This window comes from Rhinopithecus roxellana, chromosome 19 (genome assembly GCF_007565055.1).
Source record: "Rhinopithecus roxellana isolate Shanxi Qingling chromosome 19, ASM756505v1, whole genome shotgun sequence".
NCBI lineage: Eukaryota > Metazoa > Chordata > Mammalia > Primates > Cercopithecidae > Rhinopithecus > Rhinopithecus roxellana.
In genome coordinates, this window is record NC_044567.1 from 76,902,288 (window position 1) to 76,921,233 (window position 18,946).

Below are 18,946 nucleotides of genomic sequence, written 5' to 3' on the forward strand. Positions count from 1 at the left end.
TCTCAGCCTTAGCTGTCAGCAGTGAGAAGTCACAGAACAGGTGGGGTCAGAGGCAGCGAGTGTCACTGCAGCACGGGATAAGCAAGCAAAACTTAAATGGACTGACCTCATTTGGCTCAGCAGATTTTCTAGTAAATAAAGTCAAGATTCCATGAAGTCTGGCTGCTGGCTGCAGTCAGCTCAGTCAACCCGAGGTGACAATGACAGCCTTCAGTGGAGGTGGGAATACTTGGGAACTTATGTTCTATTTGCAGCCAAGGTATTTTTGAGTAAACTAAATGAAATACCCGGCCATTGATTCTGATAAAGTGTGTGAGTGGATCTTGGAGGCTTCCCTCTGCCCTCAGCTGAGCTCGTCAGCAGCAGCGTCCTCTGTAGCATGGGCATGGCCTTAGTACACCTGTGTAGAGGTTCCAGGCTGGGCAAGGTGAGAAGACCTCTCCTCTAGGAAGATGCAGGGATGAAAATGTAGAAAACAAAGCTGGTCAGAGGAGAAAGTAAAAGAAAAAGTAGCATTTGGGGAGTCCTGGGTTTATTATTGTTTTTGATACAAATATTTTCCCCTCATGTCTTATGTTTGCTAAGATATTTTCTAAACAGGAATTTCTTTAAAGACTTTTTATGAGGATAAGACTGGCTGATTCTTTTTTAAATTCTTTTTCCTTCAGGTTGGTGAAACAGAGACCAGGCTGGAGTGTTTGCTAAATAATAATAAGAACTCTGATTTCTGTGCTCCCCTGACCTCCTTTGACTGGAATGAGGTGGATCCTTATCTTTTAGGTAAGGGAGTTAGGGAGTAGGTATTTCAGCTGGAAGAAGCCAAAATACATTTTCTCAGATGTCACACTGGGCCATGCATCATCCTAGAACAAGGCTCTGTGAGAAGTAGGCTAGGCATGGAATGTGGTTATTTATTAATTCTTTTGTGTGGGTGAGCTTTGTGTGTGTAGATCTTGTCCCTCCAGTTAGAATCTAAGGTCTTATGGTGAGGACTGAATACTTGACTTCCTCTGTGGCTCTGCCGATAACCACCACCTTGTTTTCTGTAGTCTTTATGGTATGTTGCTCCCTGGGCCAAGCAGATGAGTAGACACAGGAGGGAAGCTTGCCTGGTCCCATCAGCCCTGACTTGCACTGGTTGTTTGCAGGTACCTCAAGCATTGATACAACGTGCACCATCTGGGGGCTGGAGACAGGGCAGGTGTTAGGGCGAGTGAATCTTGTGTCTGGCCACGTGAAGACCCAACTGATCGCCCATGACAAAGAGGTAATGATGCTTTTCCATTTCATCTTTCCTCACATGCTTCCTGGGCCTTCCGCACAGGAAGAGGTCAGATTGTTCTCTCATTGTTCTGCAATTTATGTAGAAAATCGTAACATAACATCTTCTTGTCTACATTGACAATAGTAATGTATCAAAAACGGGAAAACAACACTATTGTAAACTAATGCTTTTTTTGGCTAATGTAAATGAATTATACGGTCTGTCATTGTTCTTTTCATGCTAGATGTTGCTTTTTTTTTTTTTTTTAATGAAAAGTATAGTTATTGTATTTTCTTGTCAAACACGTTTACTTGAGGCAACAACTGAAGTATAATTTAATTCAGCAGAAAATATCACACTTGGAGGGAAAACGCACACTCAAAAAAACGCTTAAATGAAAGCCAAACATTCTTTCCAAGGCACAGCACTGGCATTTTCAGATTGACAGCAGGACGAGTTTGTTTCCGTGAAACAAAATCACGAGTCCAGAGTCTGTTTTTGAAACAACTTTCCATTTCATCTCCCTTTCTCGGGCTCAGGGAACGATGCTTGTGGCCTTCCTCAGGGACAGGTAGCCAGTGACGACGTCAGAGGCCAGCCTCTGAATGTAGGAAAACTCTTCAATGGTGCTGAACCGCAGTTTGCTCTGGGGGTCTGTGTAGTTGGCCTGAAACATCAGAATACTTCTTAGCTGGCTTAAAGGATGGAGGAGCATCAATACTGAAGTAGTTAGGATGGTTCAGTTGCCACGGCAATGCCCTTTCGGAAGCGAGGATTTGTTTCAGGTTCTTCCAGGTTCTGTTCTTCTTACCAGCAACTGCGCCACCAGGGCCAGAGTGTACAAAGTTGGGATCCTTAAATGGCAAAGGTTTGGCAGCTTTTTCCACAGGTCCTGTGCTAAACTCAGAGAGCACCACTTTATTCTCACTCATGGCTTCCATGCTGATACCCTGCGCAAAGCTGGAGGCAGACACTTTTTTCTTCTTACTGGCACCATAGCCCCTGCCGCTGCTGCCATTGTGGGAAGGGCTGGCCGGCCTCTTTTTGCTCTTCCGGACTATTCCGGGAGTGGAAGTGGTGGCCACAATTGGAATTTGCGCTGCCATTGCACCCTGAGTCTTCCCCTGGTCCCCCCACCTCTTTCCCAGCACGGGCCCTGGAACTTCCTTTCCCGATGTTGCTGTTTTTTAATAATGAAATCTCTTATAGAGGAGCTGGGAACTGATGTAATTAAAAAATAACTTTAGAGTAATCCTTATCTTGAAATAGATTAGATTTGGGGAGGAAGGAAGAGAGACAGGAAGAGAAAAAAGTTTCTGAGAGACAAACCTAACTATCCATTTTTCTCTATAAATGTTTTATAAAATCCCAAATCTTTATACGTTCATTACTGTTGGCAATGGAGGCAATGGAATATATTTTACTTTGATGGTGATGCTTCTGTGTTTATTGGGAAAACTGGGGAGAGCTATTTGTGATTGCTTTTTTTTTTTTTTTTTTTTTTTTGAGACGAAGTTTTCCTCTTGTTGCCCAGGCTGGAGTGCAATGGTGCAATCTGGGCTCACTGCAACCTCCGCCTTCTAGGTTCAAGTTATTCTCCTGCCTCAGCTTCTGGAGTAGCGGGGATTACAGGTGCCCGCCACCATGCCTGGCTAATTTTTGTATTTTTAGCAGAGACGGGGTTTTACCATGTTGGCCAGGATGGTGTCGAACTCCTGACCTCAGGTGATCCACCCACCTTGGCCTCCCAAAGTGCTGGGATTACAGGCGTGAGCCACCACGCCCAGCCAATTGCATTTTAATCAAAGCATTCTTCTCAGTGATTTCAGAAAATCCCCATAAATCTTTTCCTCCTAGAGCTGTTGCATGCTCCTGATACTCTCATCTCCTATGGGTACTATTTCCTTTTCTTTACTACCTTACCCTGCACAGCTAGGGGTATTAATATCTGTACAGATAAAAAGAATACCTTGACCTTAGGTCAGAAACTTGAGGTTGTCAACAGCATAGGAAGATGTGACCCAGGTTATCATTCTTAGTAAGGGGTTGTCTTTGACTTTCTGTACTCCTAAGGGTAAGCCCTGTTACAAAACTTCTAGACTTGACTGCTGCTAAACCAGGGGTCAAATGAAGAGTTTGTCCCACAGAGAGGACCAGTAAGGAACTTCTGGAAACCCTCTTAGCATCAAGTTGAACAAGCTGCTACATTTTAGTTATATGACAACTTAGCCTGCTGTTGTCTGTTAGGTCCAACCCAGAAAATGGAAACTACTCTTAAGTATTTGAACTGCGGGGATTTAATCTAGGGGCTGCTTATACAGAAGATGGTAAAGCTGAGAAGCCACATAGGTAGCAGTGAGGTCATCCATAGAATGGGAGCAGCAGAAAGCTGCAGCTGCCTATGGGCCAGAGGGACCGTGGGAGGAGGCAGGGTTCCTGGAGCCCAGGGGCTGGATTTACCTGGCAGAGACGCTTCTAAGAACAGAGAGATGGGAGGAGAAATACCTTAGCTTCTCTCTGCCTCCCATCATCCAGTTTCCCACCAAAGCCTCCCATGGCTGAACCAGCCAGAAGCAGCGAGCAGATCTGAGACCCTGCCAAATGCACGCTGTAGGAATCAGTTCTCTTGTGACGCAGGGAAGAGCAGGGAGAAAGGCCAGGAATGGATCTTGACAGCAGACAGGCCTGGACCAGCAGCCTTGTCTTGAAGGAAAGAGCCTGAGAAAGGATAGTGGCTCTAGAGAAACAGTAATAGCACCTTTCTAGCACCTTTGATTTTTCTCAGTCCCCCTTTCTCTAGGAAAAGACTTGTTTGGAAGGCTGTCATTGATACCTGGCAGATCAGTGTAGAAGAGGGTCTAGTGTGCTTGGGAGTTGTCACCTTCCCTTGGTTTCCCAGTGAACCATGCTGGTGGAGCACTGAAGGAGCAGTCACTTAGAGCTAAGAGAGTGTTACACACTTGGCCACACTGCCCATGGCACCTATGGCATCTCTGTCCCTGAGGGTTACCAGGAGCTGGCATTGAGGGGTATACAATAAACACAGCTGTGCCTTAAAGCAGCTGTACAGTACTAGACAAAGCCTCGATCTGTCAGGCATGTCAGGCCTGCGTGCCTCCTTGTTGATGACTGGCTGAGTCACTTTTGAACCACTTCTACTTCCAGCCATAGAAAAACAAGCATAATTTCTTCATAGCCAGAAAAAGAAGGAATTCATGAGGTTAAATAGCAATAGATGCTCATTTGGCAGTGTCCTTCAGTAGGCATAATCTCAACACTGGAGCTGCAATATTTAGTGAGAAATTCTAGTCATGTCTCCCCAGAAGTCATCTGTCATTATCCCCAGAAGATGAGTTTTGTTTGGCATTAGTTTTTCTGTTTCTGTTTCTCTCTCTACTTGTCTGTCTCTGGCTTTCTCTTTGTCCCTCTTCGTCCTCTTTTTTTTTTTTTTTTGAGACAGAGTCTCGCTCTGTCCCAGGCCGGAGTGCAGTGGTGCAATCTCGGCTCACTGTAATTTCCGCCTCCCGGGTTCAAGCAATTCTCCTGCCACAGCCTCCTGAGTAGCTGGGATTACAGGTGCCAGCCACCATGCCCAGCTAATTTTTTTGTATTTTTAGTAGAGACAGGGTTTCACTGTGTTGGCCAGGATGGTCTTGATCTCTTGACCTTGTGATCCACCCACCTCAGCCTCCCAAAGTGCTGGGATTACAGGTGTGAGCCACCGCACCCGGCCTTTGTCCTCTCTTTCTCTGAAGCTCTCCATTGCTCTCTGCCTCTATTTCCTCATAGATGTTAGTGATATGCAATGTTTGCAGCAAATAAAAGCAGAAAACAGTGATTTAGAACCTAAATTGATTCACTTATGATCACAAACCAACTAGGAGAAGAAACAACATGTCCTAGGACAAGAGGGTGCTACTAAACCTATTTGTGAATACGGGAACATCTAAGCCTCTCATGACTCAAAATTTCTGTTACCTCTTTCTTGCACATGAGTCTCAGGTCCAGGTTTCACAGTAGAATCAGCTTGGCTGCTATTCAGTGACCACAGGAGGGCTGCTTTCACCTCTGTGATTGATGATCTAGGCCTTAATGGGCTCGTAGACCTGCCTCTGATTGTGCACAAGGCCCAGGAAATAAATGTCTCATTCTTGTCGCGTGGCAGAAGACAGCCACTGTTCTGTTGGTCAGCAGGGTGTGTGCCTTTGTTTTATCTCAGGGGTTGGAGGAAGAAGATTTGGAAATCAGGAATGTGGGAAGAAACCAGCCAATTTCTATAGCGGAATGATCTTCCATCTTTGGAAAGCCACTGATATTAGAACTCTCGGGTTTCAGTACTCACAGACACTGTTTGGGCTTCATTTACCTGCTTCTGTGTCATGAGCGAGGTTTAGATGAACTTGACGTGGCAGATTTCCCTCCTATAGGAAGAAGAGGTAATGGATCTGAATCTGACCGGAGCTTCTTGTTCACCAACAGGTCTATGATATTGCATTTAGCCGGGCCGGGGGTGGCAGGGACATGTTTGCCTCTGTGGGTGCTGATGGCTCCGTGCGGATGTTTGACCTCCGCCATCTAGAACACAGCACCATCATTTACGAAGACCCGCAGCATCACCCGCTGCTTCGCCTCTGCTGGAACAAGCAGGACCCTAACTACCTGGCCACCATGGCCATGGATGGAATGGAGGTGAGCACTCCCCTCAGGCTACCATGGGCCCTGCCTAACTTCAGCACTGCTTAGTATATCTAGAAGGCTGGTTCTCAGTTGGAGCAGTTTGGCCCCCGGAGTATCTTTGGGAATGTCTGGAGGCATTTTTGGTTGTCACAACTCTGGAGACACAGTTGGTACTATGGCATCCAGGGGGTAGAGACCAGGGAGGCTGCTAAATATCCTACAGTGCCCAGAACAGTCCCTCAGCAAAGTATATCCAACCTAAAATGACAGCAGTCCTGGGACTGAGAAAGCCTGATTTGGAACAAGAATTACTTGTTAAGAACTTTTAATTTTTGAAGAGTTGGAGTTAGCCAGGAAAAGCAATATCTAAAGAGTAAACCAAATCGTATGTGCCTATGGTGCTGAGTGAAAAAGCAGATTTTTCCCTTCTGTAGTCTGGACGGATTCATCCAGCTTCAGCAAACAGATGTAGAAATGGCAGCTGTCTGGCTGGGCGCTCTGGCTCACACCTGTAATCCCAACACTTTGGGAGGCCAAGGCAGGCGGATCACGAAGTCAAGAGATCGAGACCATCCTGGCCAACATGGTGAAACCTGTCTCTACTAAAAATACAAAAATTAGCTGGGTGGGGGGCGTACGCCTGTAGTTCCAGCTATTCAGGAGACTGAGGCAAGAGAATCGCTTGAACCTGGTAGGCAGAGGTTGCAATAAGCCAAGATCGTGCCATTGCACTCCAGCCTGGGAGACAGAGCGAGACTCCGTCCGAAAAAAAAAAAGGCTGGGCGCAGTGGCTCACACCTGTAATCCCAGCACTTTGGGAGGCCAAGGCGGGTAGGAGATCAAGACCATCCTAGCTAACATGGTGAAACCCCATCTCTACTAAAAAAAAACAAAACGTTAGCTGGGCGTGGTGGCGGGTGCCTGTAGTCCCAGCTACTCGGGGAGGCTGAGGCAGGAGAATGGTTTGAACCCAGGAGGTGGAGCTTGCAGTGAGTGGAGATCGCATCACTGCACTCCAGCCTGGGTGACAGAGGGAGACTCCGTCTCAAAAAAAAAAAAAAAAAAGAAAAGAAAAGGAAAAAGAAACGGCAGCTCTCTCTAGTCTGTTACTTGATAAAAGAGGTGAATTGTGGGTAGGGAGAATGCATTGGTTGTCCTTGGTTTGGTGGCGCTAGTGCCTCAGATTCTGCTTTGGCTGGGCTCTCATTCCGTTCAGCTGAGATTCATAGAATTCTTACCACATGCACCTGCTGGGACCCAGGATTACCCAGACTCCTGTTGCCTGTTTCTGCATCTCCCCTATCAGTCTAAAGGCCCAGTGTTGCTCGAGATAGTGACTATAAACTACCCGTGAACTTTGTCTTGTTTTCCCTCAATCCTATGGAAATCCTGTCTCTAATGTTCTTTAAATCCAGAAATGAAAAAGTTACGCCTAAAAAGATTTTTTGCAAGTGGATAGTGGTTTTTTTTTTTTTTTTTTGTCAAACTCTGACGATCCCAGGCCTTTTACTTATTATTTCCGCAGGTGGTGATTCTAGATGTCCGGGTTCCCTGCACACCTGTCGCCAGGTTAAACAACCATCGAGCATGTGTCAACGGCATTGCTTGGGCCCCACATTCATCCTGCCACATCTGCACTGCAGGTAATCATGGTGGGGAGAAAGGAATCTGGGAGGGATGGAGGAAATCTCTTCTCTTGGCTCCTTGGAATTGTAGTTGTTACTGTTTTCTAAGGACAGTCTTGTGAGATTTATATAAAATGACTAGTTGGAGCCTCTCCACACTTGTGAAATTCAATCAGTACAAATTTTTAGATGATCTTGTACCTTCATGGACATCAGGGCATCTTCCATATACAATTTACATCATGTGTCAGTTACAGGCCTTTGCCTTGTACTGTCCCCCTGAAATCTGGGTGGCACAGAGGACTCAATTCCAGGAATATGGAGAAAGGGAGGCATCTCTCATGGATGTCACAGGATCTCTGGGACTGCGAAGATCAACATCTCCATGGGACCTTTCAGGTTTCACTGTAACAAACCGACAGTGAGCTCTAGACGCATCGGAGGGCCCCACAGAACTTTGCCTGGTTGTGGTGTGTGACTTGTGGTTTTCATTTCACTGTTTCCCAGACCAAAGCAAGCATCCCTTACTGGCCAGGCGCAGTGGCTCACGCCTGTAATCCCAGCACTTTGGGAGGCTGAGGCGGGTGGATCACCTGAGGTCAGGAGTTCGTGACCAGCCTGACAAATGTGGTGAAACCCTGTCTCTACTAAAAATACAAAAAAAATGAAGCATAGTGACACACACCTGTAGTTCAAGCTGCTCGGTACTGAGGCAGAAGAATCACTTGAACTCAGGAGGTGGAGGTTGCAGTGACCAGAGATTACGCCACCGCCCTCCAGCTGGGGCAACAGAGTGAGACTCTGTCTCCAAAAAAAAAGAAAAAAAAGAGTACCCCTTAAAAATATGTTGGGCCAGGCACAGTGTCTCAGGTCTGTAATTGTAGCACTTTGGGAGGCTAAGGTGGGAGGATTCCTTGAGGCCAAGAGTTTGAGACCAGCCTGGACAGTATAGTGAGACCTCATCTCTACAAAAAGTTAAAAAAACTATCTGGGTGCGGTGCTGAATTGCTGTAGTCCCAGCTACTTAGAGGCTGAGGTGAGAGGATCCCTTGAGCCCAGGAGTTTGAGGTTACAGTTAGCTATGAGTGTGCCACTGCACTCCAACCTGGGCAACCAAGCAAGACTCTGCCTCTAAAATAAATTTTAAAAAAAGAAAAGAAAGGCCGAGTGTGGTGGCTCACGCCTGTAATACCAGCACTTTGGGAGGCCGAGGCAGGCGGATCATGAGGTCAGGAGATCAAAACCATCCTGACCAACGTGGTGAAGCCCCATCTCTACTAAAAATACAAAAATTAGTTGGGCGTGGTGGTGCGCGCCTGTAGTCCCGGCTAGTTGGGAGGCTGAGGCAGGAGAATCACTTGAACCCAGGAGGTGGAGGTTGCAGTGAGCTGAGATCATGCCACTACCCTCTAGCCTGGTGACAGAGTGAGACTCCATCTCAGAAAAAAAAGAAAAGAAAAATAGGCTGTTTGTCAATGCACTTTTATTGTAGAAATACTGCAAATCTCTTATTAAAAATGAAAACAGTACAGAGGCATATTTAAGAGCAAGGTGAAGGTCATCTTTTCTCCTTGCTATATCATTTCTGCCTCCATCCCACTCTGCACGGATGACCTCTGTCAACAGGTAATGTATCTCCTTCCAGACCCTTTTGGTATACATTCGGGGGTGTACATCCATGCCCCCAAATACAACTATATACCTCTTCCTTTTGCACTGATAGGATTCTGTCCTAGCCCTGTGGTGGTTTACTGCTTAACTTTTTTAGTGTGTTTTTTTCTTCTCCTCACTAATGAGTAGCCTTATAATGGACAAGGTTTGTTATGGAGTCCAAGAAGCAATGTACTTTGGTGTTTTTCTGCCATTTGAGCATTATTTGGAAGGCATGAAGCTTTTCCTGATTTTGGCCCTCTGCCCATGCCTGTATGTCTCCTTGAAGAGCAGTTGGGGGCCTGCTGCTGCCTGCTGTACCTCAGATTGTGGTCTGTCTTCTTCATTATTGCCCTCTTTTTTTTTTTTTTTTTTTTTTCAGCGGTGTGGATAGGGAGGGATAGAAGAAGCAGAAAAGAAAGGTGTTATCCATTATTCATGGAAAGTAGGACTGGCCCCATGGAAGCCCCATTTTCTGCTCCTGGCTTCTGCCTTTGTCCGGCTCACTGTTTTGTGTGTTGCACCTGCCTTGAGCCCCTTCAACCGAAGGAACTGTTGCTCAAGTGTGCTCAGTTGAGCATTGAGGAAAAGGGGCTTAGTGCTTTAGAGGTGCAATTCCCTGACCTCTTGGCATTGATTATCCCTGGGAGAGGGATCTTGCACCTGGCCTAGATTATGCGGCCTTGGCAGGAGACCGGTATTGCCCACAATTGGCCTATTAGGGTTTAGTTTATTCAGATTTTCTGTGTATGTGAGACCAGCTTTCATCAGAATGCATGACAGAGTCAGGGTACACTGCAGCTCTGAAGGCCATTGCCTTTTTTTTTCTTTTTTTAAAATTAACTTACTATTTTGATTATAAAAGTAATATAGGCCGGGTGCAGTGGTTCATGCCTGTAATCCCAGCATTTTGGGAGGCCGAGGCAGGAGAATCGCTTGAACCTGGGAGGCGTTGGTTACAGTGAGCTGAGATTGCATCATTATGCTCAAGCCTGGGTGACAGAACAAGACTCCATTAAAAAAAAAAAAAGTTATGGCCGGGCACAGTAGCTCAAACCTGTAATCCCAGCACTTTGGGAGGCCAAGATGGGCGAATCACGAGGTCAGGAGATCAAGACCATCCTGGCTAACACGGTGAAACCCTGTCTCTACTAAAAAAATACAAAAAACTAGCCAGGCGAGGTGGCGGGCGCCTGTAGACCCACCTACTCGGGAGGCTGAGGCAGGAGAATGGCATGAACCCGGGAGGTGGAGCTTGCAGTGAGCTGAGATCCGGCCACTGCACTCCAGCCTGGGTGACAGAGCGAGACTCCATCTCAAAAAAAAATAAAAAAATTAAAAAAAAAAAGTTATATAAGCACATTATGGATCACTTAGGAACTAGAGAAAAGTAAACATAACTCCTAACCTTGTCATCTTAGTATTGCCATCATTCTCATTTTAATATATTTCCTTCTAGTCATTTTTCATGTGCTTTTGTATATTTAAGGTGATTACCATCTTTCTGGTGTTTCCCATAGCTATTTTCTTGGATTTTTTTTTTTTTTTTTTTTTTTTTTTGAGATGAAGTCTCACTCTGTTGCCCATGCTGGAGTGCAATGGCACGATCTCGGCTCACTGTAACCTCTGCCTCCCGAGTGCAAGCGATTCTCCTGCCTCAGCCACCCGAGTAGCTGGGATTACAGGTGTGCGCCACCACATCTGGCTAATTTGTAATTTTTTTTTTTTTTTTAGTAAAGATGGGGTTTCACCATGTTGGCCAGGCTGGTCTTGAACTCCTGACCTCAGGTGATCTGCCTGCCTCGGCCTTCCAAAGTGCTGGGATTACAGGTGTGAGCCACCATGCCTGGCCAGGAAAGAATTTTTTAACAGCACATATCAACACTACTTTGTCAGTCTTCTTCTATATAACAACTCACTGAAGCATAAATGCCCATCAAACAGGGAAGAAACACTCTCATTATATTGAATGATCAGGAAGGATCTTTATAACCACTCACGTATTTTAAGTGGCTACAGATGACATGTTTGGTATCCCCTTGTCCACTCCTGATACCTGACCCAGATGAGAAGGACTCATTCGTGCAGTGGATAGAGCCTGGGGACATCTGGGAGATGGAGTCAGGGCCTAGATTTGAGTTCTGGCTCTGCCACTCACTTGGCTGAATAGCGCCTTAACATTTCTGAATCTGTTTCCTCATCGATAAAATGGGGGCTTAAAATAGAACCGCCGTCACGGCGGTGCTTTGTCAACTGTGAATTGCTCCTAAAATGCAGGGATCATCATCCCCATTGCCTCACTTGTGACCCTGCTTGCTGGCTTTCTTTGTCCCTAGCGGATGACCACCAGGCTCTCATCTGGGACATCCAGCAAATGCCCCGAGCCATCGAGGACCCTATCCTGGCCTACACAGCTGAAGGAGAGATCAACAATGTGCAGTGGGCATCAACTCAGCCCGACTGGATCGCCATCTGCTACAACAACTGCCTGGAGATACTCAGAGTGTAGTGTTGGTGGCGCTATGCCCATGAGGCAGGGGCTTTTGTGTTTCCTGCCTCTGCCCCACCCCCAAAGTAAGAAGAAACATGTTTCCAGTGGCCAGTATGTCTTTCATTGCTTTGCACCCACTGTTACCAGAAGCTGCTCTAGGAGTTCCTGGCCAGTCACCCCATCGCCCTCTGTGGCAGACTCAGTGCTATGTGGCGCCTCCTCAGCCCAGGGCTGAGTTTTAAGATTTTCTCTCCTTTCCTCTTCTTCTTTGGTTCCTCAGTTAAAGATGTGTGTATATTTGTTGGTCAGGCATTGTGTTGAGGAGCAGTTCACACACTGGCTGTGTCTATTCCTCTGCCCAGATGTCTCTGTCTGTTTGCTGCCCAAGGCAGCAGCCCACGTCTCGTCCATGTCCATGTTCGTTTAGCACTTACATGGGAACAAATACCAATTTGTCTTTTCTCCTAGTGTCAGTGTGTTTAACAAATTTTAACTTTGTATATTTGTTACCTATCAGGCTAATTTTTTTATGAGAAGAATTTTAATCTCCTGGCTCATTTCTTTGTCTTATAGTCCTCCCTCTTTGCACCTTCTTCTCTTCCCTCAGTGCCTGGAGCTGGTACTGGGCCCCTGGCCCCATGAGCAGTTTGCCTTCTTGAGTCACTGCCTGAGTAATACATACCTGACCGGGAGTCCAAACCACCTTGGTGCTCTGAAGTCCACTGACTCATCACACCTTTCTTAGCCTGGCTTCTCTCAAGGGCATTCTGAGCTTCTAAACAGACATAGGAAGCCTGTGTTTACCCTGAAGCACCACTGTCCAGCCCCATTGGTTACCATGGGGAGCATGGTAGAGCTGAGAGAGACAGGCTCTCAGGGTACCTGACTTGAGGGGAATTGTTTCAGGAAGCTAACTTCAAGCATATTTCCAGTACATTCTTTCGTAGTCTGTTTTTCCCTCCAAATATAAGCCCCAGGCCATTCCACTTAGTGTCTTTTCAATGATAGGCAAGAATGATATCTGAGTTGAACTTCGGTGCTTCTGTTGGTTGAGTTTACTGTGCCTGGTGGTATATTGGGCACTCTTTGGATTGAGTGCTCTGAGGTGAGAGAGTCTTCCTGAGAGGCATCCTGCCTGTGCTTCCAACCCTGAACAAGACCTCACATAAGAGATGGACTGATCAACTGTGGCAATCCCTGGCTGTCAGGTGGATAGATAGCTAAAAAGCATTATACTGTGGGTAATGAAAAGGGAGGAAAAAAAAAAAAAAAGAAGGAAAAGGAATTATAGACCCCCAGGGTTAGCCAGTTAAGAGCTCTCCCCACACCTGCCAATCCCTCTCTCCCCCAGTTTAGGTTCTGAGCAGTATTGGACTTGTAGTCTGCAGTTGTCTTTTGACTTGCAGGCTGCAGGTGTCTTTCCGTTACGTGAATGAGTTCCATGGAGGAGCAAGTGTGTGATTCCACTGTTAGATGAACCCTTGGGGCAGGCAGTTTGGGACGTGCTGGGGGGGTGGGGTGGGGGGGAAGAAGTTGGTTGGTTCCTTGTGCTCTGCTCCCTCTGAATTGCTCATCTGAGATTAGTAGAGTAGCAGGCCTGAAGGAGATGATTTTGTCCTCTTTGGCTCTCACCTGCCTGAGAAGCAAAACAGTGAACTTTGTTCTTCTGGGCCCTTAAGCTTTTTTGGTTAAGTCTTCCTTTTCAGAAGTAGATGTCATTGTATGCCAAAAGTCTAGCTGTTTGCTTTACCATACAGGGACCTGTCCCAAGAAAAAGGCTCTTTTTTAGCCAGGGTGTTTCCCCTTCTACCCTTTTACTTTGTTGTTCTGATTTTAGGACTCTGGCTGGCCATGTGCTTGCAGTTGCCTCTCCTGCATTTGCCACTGGGTTTGCACTGCATCATTTGGAGATATAAAGCAAGCAGTTCTTGGTCAGAACCCTCCTCTGCTTTTCATGTGTTTGATAATGGTTACTGGGTCCTTCTCTCAAGGGTAGCAAGGCCAAGCTGATGGCTGCTTGTTTAGGAGGCCATCAGTTCCTTCTTGTGGAGAAGGGGCTGGTCTGCCAGGCAGGGCTTACATCCACTGAGTTCTAAGATTCCTTTCCTGATCTGCACGTAAGCTTGGTCTGTATGGTGGAATTTGTCAGCTGGAACTCAGAAACAACAACTTGAAAAAAAAATAATAATTAGAATATATTTGCATAAGATAGATATTTACTCTGGAAACCAACAACTTTTGAGATTTCCCTTGCCCTGTGGACGCCCAGCCCCTGTCATCCTTCCTTAGGTCCTACAGTGCAGTCTTCCCCTGAATCCCACCGGGGACCCAGGGGAGACTCCACCCCCCTAAGCAAGCACACACATACTCACAGTTGGTGAGTTGCTGGTCTTTGAATCCCAGCTCTCTTACCCTCCCTTTACTTCACCAGCCCGACAACCCATGACTTAGGAGGGGATTTCTCCTGTCTCAGGATTTAGAAAGCCTCTAAGCCAGCCATGCTCCAGAAAGCACAGATCTGTTGTAGTTGCAAAAACAACTCTCTGTAATTCGTTGAAGTTCTCAAATTGACAGCCAGCGAGACTGGGTGGGAGGCCCTGGATCTGTTCTCCCTGACTTCAGGAGGAGCAGCCGCTAGGACTTTACCAGGAAGCCTACATGGAGCCTCCGCCAGGCTGTGGCGCAGCTGGTGATGGCCCTTTTGCTCTTGGCAGCCTGAGGCACAGCTGCCTGTATTGTCCTCATCTGTTCTGACGGAAGGATGGAGGTGCTGAATAAATTAGGCCTCAGGCCTCTACCACCAGAGAGCTGGAGAATGGGTCCAGGTCATTCAAGGACCTGAAGTTTCTATGCTCAGGAGCATTGGAATCCTCTTCTTCTAGGGAGGAATTAGCCTGCAAGGTTAAGACTTGAAGAGGGAAGATATTTAATAACTGGGTGAGACTGGGCACGGTGGCTCACACCTGTAATCCCAGCACTTTGGGAGGCTGAGGCAGGCAGATCACGCGGTCAGGAGATCGAGACCATCCTGGCTAACACGGTGAAACCCCGTCTCTACTAAAAATACAAAAAAACTAGCCGGGCATGGTGGCGGGTGCCTGTAGTCCCAGCTACTTGGGAGGCCGAGACAGGAGAATGGCATGAACCCGGGAGGCAGAGCTTGCAGTGAGCTGAGATCGTGCCACTGCACTCCAGCCTGGGCAACAGAGCAAGACTCTGTCTCAAAAAAATAAAAATAAAAATAACTGGGCAAAAATTTCTTATAAATCCAGGATTGGCTGTCAGAGAACTGGCTAAGATTCAGGAAGAAATAAAAAATTCAGACTCCTACAAGGTTTTGATGACAACTAGGGCCGAAGTTTTAGGAGGAGATGTAGGATGCAGGAGAAAATAAAAGTGTTTTCTTTAAATCAGAGGAGGAAATAGTAGAGGTCAGTGAAGGTCTGGGGTAGGAAAACATTCAGACTGTCCATTGCATGGCTGTGGAGTGAGACTGCCCTTAGCCTGGGTCAGCCTTCCTGGGCCATAAATTGGGCATCTGTGATGCTAGGTAACTGTGGGAACAAGATGACAGCTCAGAGCAGCCATGGGTGATACTTGGTGGTAAAAAACCTACAGGCGTTGGGGTTCCCATGATTGTTCCAGACCATGGCTTTTCTTGGTTGTGGGTTTGTTACAGTGCAGGAGAAGCAGAGGTTATAACAGTTATGCAGACTTTCCCCTCCTTTTTCTCTTTTCTCTTCCCCTTGCCTTTCCACTGTTTCTTCCTGCTGCCACCTGGGCCTTGAATTCCTGGGCCGTGAAGACATGTAGGAGCTGCAGGGTTTACCACATGTGGGAGGGCAGCCCAGTACTGTCCCTCTACCTTCCCCACTTTGAGAATATGGCAACCCCTTCCATTGCTGGCTTGGGGTAGTGGAGACCATTGAAGTAGAAGCCTCAAAGCAGACTTTTCCCTTTACTGTGTGTACTCCAGGACGAAGAAGGAAGGTCGTTCTTGATACTTAGATTGGTTTTCCCAGGGAAGAGGGTGGAGCAGAGCAAAGTCACTGTGAACCCTGGGCCAGGTCCTGGCTGGGCCAGCTCCTGAGAGCATCTCGGCAGAGCCTTGCCCACTTCACCCACCTGTACCCTCTCCCCCTCCCACGGTATCACTGCTGCTAATGGTCAAAGTCAAATGTGTGGCCACATGGGATGGGCCAGGTCCTCTCAGGCTACTTTCTGGATATCATTTTTAAAATATGGGAACATGCAGGTGCCTTCCCAAAGAGGCTTGGACTGGTATTATATCCAACCAGAAACAAATAAGCTAAAGAAAGTTTAAACTCAAGAAGAAATATGTTGATAGTATGTAACAGCTGGAAAGTTTATAGGCACCCACCTTTGGAAGAACCCAGTGATTATGAACTTGTGATATCTACTATTTAAAAGAAATGTTCTCACCTTGGGTTGATTGTGGTGTACCATGTGTTATGAAAATTGTTGAGCTGAAGCTTTGAATCACTTTAGTTGAGTCTGACTCACTTGCTTTGGTTCCTGTGTATTTTATTACCCCTCTTGTCAGTGACTTTCCTTCCCCACCCCACCCAGAGTGAATTTGTAGCATGATTGTGTAAACTTCTATGTAGAAAATGGAGATTTCTTGCTCTGAAATGTTAAGTTCTAACTGATCCATTTCTGTGCCCTTTAGCCTAGTATGTCTGAACTTCCATTCTTGTTACATATTTAAACTTTCCCTCTATATTATAGGTTTTGTGGCATCCATGGTCAGGTGGAGAGGAAGCTGCCCCTTGCAGAACTGTACTGTAATATTTTTCTTTTATAAGTATTTTCACAGGACTGATTGTACACAGGGCTTGTAATAAAATTTTAACACTGTGCTGTGAAACAACTATGGGGAATCTCCATTGAAGGCTACTTCAAGGGCACCTGAAAGTGGAGTGTTATAGCTATGACTTTCTATTTCTTGTTTCCTAAGTAAATTAAACCTAATTTTCACCCTTTCATTCTGTTTCAGCCTCCTGTATAAGAAGTACCGTATTTTCTGCCCATCATACTTTGTAATAAAACTTGAACATGTATAGATTGACTGAATTGCTTTTTGTGACAAATTCAGTTCTTCCCATTTTGTCACTTTGGTTATGTTCCATAGACAGTGGCAGTGCCCTAGCCCGAGCTGGGCAGTCTACTCATCACCTTTTATATCCTGTTTGGTCATTCACTTGTTATTCAGTGGAGCACCTCCTCTCTGCCAGGGGACATGGCCCTCAAGTTGGTTGCAGTCTACCAGAGGAGACATAGACATAAATACCTGTGGCTGGGCACAGTGGCCTGTGATTCCAGCTGAGGCATGGGGGAGGCTGAGGTGGGAGCATCACTTGAGGCCAGGAGTTCAAGACCAGCCTTTGCAACATAGCAAGACCCTGTCTCAATCAATCAGTAATTTTTATTAAAAAAAATTTTTTTAGGCAGACTGAGATCTAAGACAATTTTTTTTTTTGCATTTATTTATTTATTTATTTATTTGAGATGGAGTCTCACTCTGTCACCCAGGCTGGAGTGCAGTGGCACAATCTCAGCTCACTGCAACCTCCACCTCCCTGTTCAAGCTATTCTCCTGCCTCAGCCTCCTGAGTAGCTGAGATTACAGGCATGCACCACCACACCCAACTAATTTTTGTATTTTTAGTAAAGACAGGGTTTCACCGTGTTGGTCAGGTTGGTCTGGAACTCCTGACCTCGTGATCTGCCTGTCTCAGCCTCCCAAAGTGCTGGGATTACAGGCATGAGCCACTGCGCCTGACATTTATTTTAATAGTTTTGGGGGAACAAGTGGTTTTTGGTTATGTGGATAATAAGTTTTTTTAATGGTGATTTCTGAGATTTTGGTGTACCCATCACCCGAGCAGTGTACACTGTACCCAATTGGTAGTCTTTTATCCCTACCCCCCCCCACCCACATTAATTTTTAAAAGACAAAAACAAAACAAAAAAATCCAAATTCTTGCATTGTTGTGCGATAATGGATGTGTTGAGGCATCACCCCTCAGGAGGAGGCGATCACCTCTGCCTGGGTGGGAGCCGCATGGGGTCAGCGAAAACAACTCAAGATGGATGCCTAAGCTGGGTTTGGAAGACTGAGTAGGAGTTCTCTGGGAGTAGGGAATGTCCTTTAAGGCAGAAGGAACACCCATGTGCAAATCTGTAGAGGCAAGAAAGTGTGGTCATATTTAGAGAATTGCAGGTTGAGGTGGGGTGAATAGTGGGAAATGTAGCTAGAGAGGTATACAGGAGCCAGGGCAGGGAAAGTCTCGTGCTTTGCAGAAATTTTAGATATTATACTCCTGTATGATCCTGGAAAACATACACAGAGAGGAGTCATCAGAATTGCATTTTAGAAGGATAGGCAATGAAAAAGTGCCTCTGCCTTCTTATAATAGGGTGAGAGAAAATCAAACCCTGAACTAAGGCAAACTAAGGTGGCAGCAGCAGCTGCGGCAAGGATGGAGAGGACAGGGCACAAGTGAAGAGGGATGCAGTCATCAGCATTCAATAATGTATTGGCTGTGAAGGAGGACAGAGAACTCCCAGATCTTTTGGGTTTGGACAGGTTCTGATGGCTGACTAGGAATGTCCAAGTCCCTGCTAATTGCCCAAACCTATGCCCCACATGGTAGGGTGGGGAAGGAGTTCCTATCCCACTGCTAATCAAATGCAGCATGTCCTGGATGAAATAACTACCCCCATTTATTTTTATTTTTATTCTTTTGTTCATGTTGGGCCACTGTGAAGGAAGAGAAGAAAGGCAAACTGATTGGTTCAGTGAACCAGTATTCAATAAGTACCTTCTATTGTGTCAGCTGACATGGAGCTGGTGGCAGTGGATCTGTGAAGGGAAATATTTGCTCTTGAGAATTTAATTTTTTTTTTTTTTCAGACGGAGTTTTGCTGTTGTTGCCCAGGCTGGAGTGCAATGGCACAATCTTGGTTCATCGCAACCTCTGCCTCCCAGGTTCAAGGGATTCTCTTGTCTCAGCCTCCCGAGTAGCTGGGACTACAGGCATGTGCCACCACGCCCGGCTAATTCTGTATTTTTAGTAGAGATGGGGTTTCATCATGTTGGTCAGTCTGGTCTCAAACTCCCGACCTCAGATGATCCACCCACCTCGGCCTCCCAAAGTGCTGGGATTACAGGCGTGTCCTGTTGGTCCTGCTGGTCCTGTTGGAACTGTGCTGCTA

At 46.3% G+C, this 18,946-nt stretch overlaps 1 protein-coding gene and 1 pseudogene across 3 annotated transcripts in view; one reads left to right on the forward strand and one right to left on the reverse strand.

Moving 5' to 3' along the window:
• Positions 1–16,801, forward strand: part of DCAF7 (DDB1 and CUL4 associated factor 7) — a 36,425-nt gene extending 19,624 nt beyond the window's left edge. The window contains exons 3-8 of one of the 2 annotated variants that reach the window (XR_749783.1): positions 669–780; positions 1,149–1,267; positions 5,744–5,953; positions 7,467–7,584; positions 11,553–11,790; positions 16,725–16,801. Coding sequence is in view for 1 of the 2 variants with exons in the window: in XM_010380061.2 (XP_010378363.1) it covers positions 669–780; positions 1,149–1,267; positions 5,744–5,953; positions 7,467–7,584; positions 11,553–11,725 (732 nt within the window). In the remaining variant the exon portion in view is untranslated. Of the gene's footprint in view, positions 1–668; positions 781–1,148; positions 1,268–5,743; positions 5,954–7,466; positions 7,585–11,552 lie in introns of both variants that reach the window. The other variant, XM_010380061.2, reaches the window with a different exon arrangement.
• LOC104675470 lies at positions 1,800–2,430 on the reverse strand (annotated as a pseudogene). The gene has a single exon (XR_004054907.1). The product of XR_004054907.1 is annotated as an INO80 complex subunit C pseudogene (transcript).
• Positions 16,802–18,946: the final 2,145 nt, after the last annotated feature.